Raw genomic sequence first — 6,000 nt, 5'->3', positions numbered from 1 at the left:
GACTCACAGGCTTAGAGAATGAAATTATGGTTACCAGGGGGGACGTGTCGGGGGAAGGGATAGTTAGGGAGTTTGGGATTGACATGTACACACTGCTATATTTAAAATGGATAATCAACAAGGACCTACTGTATAGCACTATTATGTAACAACCTGAATGGGAAAAGAGTTTGAAAAAGAATAGATACATGTAAATGTATAACTGAATCACTTTGCTGTACACCTGAAACTATCACAACATTGTTAATCAACTATACTCCAATATAAAATAAAGTTTAAAAAAAAACTGAAAAAAAAAGAATGAAATAGCTTATAGATACCTAGAACCATTCTAGATATATTAACTCAATCATTTCTAAATGTGCTTCTATCATCACTACTTTCGCCATTTCTTTGTGCCACTATGTTGATTATGTGATTGATTTTTTTCCCCCACCCCATGGGGCTTGTGGGATCTTAGTTCCCCCAACCAGGGATTGAACCCGGGCCCTCGGCAGTGAAAGCACAGAGTCCTAACCACTGGACAGCCAGGGAATTCCCGATCTTTTTCTTTAAATTAATTCACTTTTTTAACTTAAGTATTTGCTAATCCTCACCCTAAGGAGTAGTAGCTGTGAATTCATGGGTTTATTGGCCAAGTTAAAATAAACATATGATGATCATTATACAAAGTTCACCTAGGTACCCTCTAACATCTTCTCCTACACTTCGCTTTGGGAAACACTGCATGAAATCATTGGTTATCAAGACAGCCTGGCAAAAGGGTGGAAAACCACTGGAAAAAAAACCCCCAAAACTCCACAAACAAAAAAGGAAAACCATTGGAAATTACCCGGGTTTGTGTTGTTACTTAGCAGGACTGGAATTAGAACTTTGGTCTTAGACTAATTCATTCACTGAACAATTGTTTGAGGGTCTGCTATCCCTCAGGGACTTCTTTGGCCCTGGGGCTAAAATGGGTGCACAAGACATGCATAATGCCTGCCTCTATGTGTCCAATATCCTCATGATCAGAGATCCAAAACCAAAATACCAAATACGTAAATGCAAGTGGTAGAAACTTTTATAAAATTAAGCTTAGGTCATTTTGTTACTTCTCATTAGCTTCATGTATATTTACGGTTGGTTGTAAATATATGACTTACCATGTTCTCCTAAATAAATGTACTCAGTCCCAAGTGCCCTGGGAGAAGCCTTATTAGTGGTGCAGGACAAACTTCTACGTTTAGTTATTCCCAGGAGCATCTAGAATATAACAAGAATATACTTTCTACTAGAATATAACAACTTCCCTACCTTTCATTAACAACTTAATTCTTTTCAGTGCCTGTAATGTGTATCTCCCGGAGTCTTCACGCCACTTAAAGAAGCCAGCAAACATGCTGAGAAGAAATGACTGAGAGGCACTTTTACGGCTTCACAGGGAGCTTTGATAATGCATTTTTAAAACATAGGCAGTAATTTATCTATAGATCCTCTCATATACGTGTGAAAGGATGGATGGAAAAGACAGCAATTAGATGCTGTAAAAGCAAGAAACTGGCAACAATACAAATGGCCCTCCATTAATTTGTGGTATATCCATGCAGTGGAATACTACATGGTTGTTAAAAAAAAAGAATGAAATAGCTTACAGATATCTTATTAAGTGAGAAAAGGAAAGGTGCAGGACAGTCTGTCTAGCATGTACTTTCAGGTGGAAAAAAAAAGGATACACATATAAGATTGTTTATGCATTGCCTATCTCTGGAAAGACATGGGAGAAACTGGTAATACAGGATGTCTTTAGCGAGGGAAGTAGCTGGTAGGGACAGAAGTGTGAAGAAGACTTGTCACTGTAGTGAGATGTCTTAAGAGCACACTCTGGGTTTAATCCCACTCTTCCCTGGGCCACTTTCCTCAACTGTAAAATAGGAATGATCATGATACTATCTACCTCATAGGGCTGTTGTGAAGATAAGTGAGTTAACAATAAGTAAAGATTTAGAACAGTGCCGAGGCCTACAGCAGTGGAAGGATTTGCTACCATGGCTCTTGAGTGCCCTTTGGACTTTGTGCAGTAGGTAAGTATTAGCCATTAAAATAATAAAACCAATTGCTAGAAGAGAGGACTCATTTCAGGGTAAAAAATCTAACTGTTCCTCCAAAGGACGTAAACACTGTGTGTGTGTGTGTATATCTCTGTGTGCATGCACATGCACACTAGGAATCCCCATCACTTCTGCTTCTTTATGTTGTAGGGTGACGTGTGAGTGTGTTTGGGGGTGTGCGCTGAGCCTGATTGGAGAGACATCTGCATCCTGACACCCCCCCCCCCATAGCAGTCTTCAGTACTCCTCTCCCACCCAGAACCTACCTTACTTCCTGATTTGGAATGACAAAGGAGACGAGATTAAACACACCTCTGGGGCAGATTTTCATCTCATTCATTCATTCCGCAGGTATTTATTAAGGACCCACTCTGCATCAGATCCAACAGAAAGCAAGGCAAGCAAGGTCCCTGCTTTTAAGATCTTATGTCCTAGAGGGAAGAGACAGGCAAGAGGGATGGAACAAGATCACTGCAGAGAGGAACAGCACTCTGAAGCAAACAAAGCAGGTCACTGTGTCACAGAATGATGTGTGGGAGGGTAAGTGGATGGGGTGGCCCAGGGTCAGGGTGGAGAGGCTCTCCAAGGGGGTGAGGATTGAACTGAGACCTGAATAGGGATGAACAGAGGGCCGTATAGTGGGGTGATGAAGACACGGTGGAAGAGTGGAACCAGGCAGAAGGAACCAGAGGTGCAAAGGCCCTGTGGTGGGGATGGAGAGAAGAAAGGTCAGCGTGGCTGGAACCTGATCAGCAGAGGGACAGTTCACTGGACAGATCTTGCTGGTTAGCTTTCTTCGGAGGCAGGAGGCACAAAGGCTGCCAGTGTGCATACTGCAAAATATTTACACTCAAAAGGCAACTACCGGTTTTATGAACAGCACGTCAGACCCACTGAGGTTTACTGAGTGTCTTTTCCCAAACTAGTCTCCTAGTCACCCCTCCGTTCTCCATACCCCCATACAGAGAAACCACAGGATTTCATGACTTCATTCTTCAAAACCAAATGTTCAAAGTCCCTTCAAGTAGGACCTCATGTGACGTGGTAACCCCAGGAAACAGAGAGTGGAGCTGAAAGACAATAGAAATTTTGAAGTCCAAAGATAGGATCTGCATCCTAGCTCTGGCCATTTATTATCCGAGTGATCTTGAGCAAGTCATCTCACATGTCTGAGCTTTTTTTTTTCCTGAAGACTCTGGAGAAGACACAAGCACAATTACAAATGGAAGATCCCTTATTTATTCCTCAATTTCTTGCCAGGCAAGCAACAGGATGTATTGGTGTTGGACCAGTGAACTGCTTTTATAGAGAATTCAATGCCACGGCTGACAGAGGGCCTTCTGCCTTCCACAGAGGTGGTCTGCTTCTTCTCCCAAATGCTCCATAGGCTGAAGCAACACTGAGACACACTTCTCTGGCTGCAGCCTTTCCAACACTCAAGGAGGGCGTTTAGAGCTCTGCTTCTTAGCACTTGCTGCTCTGGGGTGGGAGGGGCTGACCCTCGTCGGGAAAGCTGAACACGGATGAAGGTATGACTGAGTGAAAAAAATCGCGTTGCAGGACCTTCAAGTTTTTACCGAGCACTCTTGACTTGGTTCACCAACAGACTAAGAATAGAGCGAGGATGCAGCTGACCTCTGGTCCTGGTGCATTCAGACCCCAAAACACCCCTTCTTTCTCCACTTCTTTTATCTGCTCTTCTCCTTAGGGCTGGCCCCAGAAGCTGCAACCACGGTCACGATAGCTTTGGGAAGAGAAAATCTAGTTTTCAACCTTCAGGTGGAAAATGCAGGGGAAAGGTTCTGATTGGCCCAGCTGGGGCCCCAGGCCTAGCCTCAGTCTAATCGTGGTGGCCAGTGGGATAGGTCATCTGCCCCATTGCTGCGGCCAGAGCCCTGAGCTGAAGGGCAGGGTCAGCAGGGACAGCAGCTGTCTCAATGCTCTAAGCTGGGCAGGCATTAAGGGCCAAGGGAACAGCACAAGATGCAACCCCTGTACTCCTGGACCTATTACAATTGAGTCAGGGACAACGTTGATACTCATTTAAAGAAACGTCCAAGCCAACCCTCAGCACGTGCGATGGATTTCCACAGAAGGTGAGAGAGTGCATTCGACACTCGTGTGTTCAGAGAGGTGAAGCCCCGGCTTGGTGGTGAGGAACTGGACTGGATAGTTAGAGGGAGGCCTGGCTGTCCAAAGACCTGGAAGCCACGTGGGGAATAACAGTGGATTCTACACCACTCCAGGTTCCTTCTACATAAGGAATAATACACAAGGAACCGCCACGTAAGGAACGTAGTGAGGAGTTGGGGGAAAGCCCCCGAAGCCTAGAAGGGGGCTCTACTCCCTCCTTACCCCTCCCCCAATGGTCCTCAGTGGCCCGGAGAGGGTCACGTCTCTTAGTGTCCCCTGCCTGACTCTCCGGTAGGATGTGGGGTGACACCACTTTGCCTCTGCCTGGTCTTCATTCATATTAAACCAGCTGGTCCCTCAAACTGCAGCGTGCGTAAGACTTACGTGGGAACGTGGATAAAAGCTGGTCTCTGAGCCATCCTGGTCTGGGGAGGGGTCCAGGAGTCTGTATTTTTAACAAGCTGCCCCAAGTGATTCTGATGTGGCTGGCAGTGCAACATATTATAGTGGGTTGGCCCAAAAGTTTGTTCAGGTTTTTCTGTAACATCTTACGGAAAAACCCGAACGAACTTTTGGGCCAACCCAACACTTGAAGGACAACTGCACGGGCTAATTTCAGAGGAAGGAAGGAGGAAGAGATTCTGCTACTTGTTTGTTAACAGCTGACTTCGGATGTCTGCAACAGCCCCAGCTGAGCAGTGATTTTCACTTAATGAGCAAATGAGCAGAGGAAAGAAAAAAATCATCCCCTGGACTGGGGATGGGTAGGGAGGGAATGATTGGGAAGCAGAGAGTCAAAATCAGGGAAACACAGATGAAGTGAGGGGGTGGAGGAGAAAAAGAGAGAGAGGACGTTCGTTCAGAAAGGCCACTTTATTGATGGAGATAAAACTGAAAGGAGTTCTCCACAGCCCTCCCTCACTCGTTTCAGTGGCTTCACTGGGCATCTGAGGCCAGCGTGGGCAGGCCTGTCACTGGCACGGGCTGGGCAGCTCAGCCGGCCCCACGCTGCCTGCTCCACGTCAGGCGGCCACATAAAAACACATCACAGCACGTGAAGATTCGTGGGTGCACCTCAGAATCCCCCAAACAGTTCCTGTGCACTTTTTTTTTTTTTAACTATTGTACAAAATATGTTAAGTAGGAAAGGTCAGCTGTGCTGTGACATCTGCAGGACGTCCTTTGAGGATTACCGTCCCCCAAACATTACTTCTTATTGCAGTGAAACCTCTAGAAGGTAGAGCTGTACAAAAAAAAAAAAAAAAAAATCTAAACAATTTTATTTTAAGAAGAGCAGCAACTTAACACTGCTTTAGTTCGTTTAAATTTTCTTTCTCAAAAATACATTCCTAAATATACAAACTATACAATCTTGTCATTGTAATGCTGGTTTTTTGTGGGTTTTTTTTGTTTTTGTTTTTTTAATAATAGAACCCAAACTAAAAAAATCTGTTTGTCTTCAAACCGACAAGAGTGCTAGAGGACTCGTGACTCAGTACCTTCATATAACACCACATAAATAAATTTAGCCACAGTCTAGGTTCACAGCGTGGTCAGTGGAACAAAGGAAATACTTTTCTGGCGATTAGACGTCGTCCGCAGAGAGGGTCGGGATATTCAACCGAGGCCGGGTGAAAAATGCCATCTTCTCCCTGTAAAAGAGGCCATCCCTTTAAAGCAGGGTTTTTCACCCTCACTTTATAGGTATAATGGGCAGGATAATGCTTTTTTTTTTTTTAATTTTATTTATTTATTTTATTTATGGCTGTGTTGAGTC

General features: G+C 44.5%; 1 protein-coding gene across 4 annotated transcripts in view; it reads right to left on the bottom strand.

The window, feature by feature from the left end:
• Window positions 1-5,077: 5,077 nt before the first annotated feature.
• The window catches only part of WWC1 (WW and C2 domain containing 1), a 151,244-nt gene continuing 150,321 nt past the window's right edge, over window positions 5,078-6,000 (bottom strand). For 3 of the 4 annotated variants that reach the window (XM_007171387.2, XM_057541178.1, XM_007171388.2), the window contains exon 23: window positions 5,078-5,875. In XM_007171387.2, the coding sequence (XP_007171449.2) occupies window positions 5,809-5,875 (67 nt within the window). In that variant the 3' untranslated portion in view covers window positions 5,078-5,808. The remainder of the gene's footprint in view (window positions 5,876-6,000) is intronic. The other variant, XR_009007190.1, reaches the window with a different exon arrangement.

Source organism: Balaenoptera acutorostrata, chromosome 2, assembly GCF_949987535.1.
Source record: "Balaenoptera acutorostrata chromosome 2, mBalAcu1.1, whole genome shotgun sequence".
NCBI lineage: Eukaryota > Metazoa > Chordata > Mammalia > Artiodactyla > Balaenopteridae > Balaenoptera > Balaenoptera acutorostrata.
The sequence above is the reverse complement of the archived record's forward strand: the minus strand, read 5'-3'. Positions and strand labels throughout refer to the sequence as shown.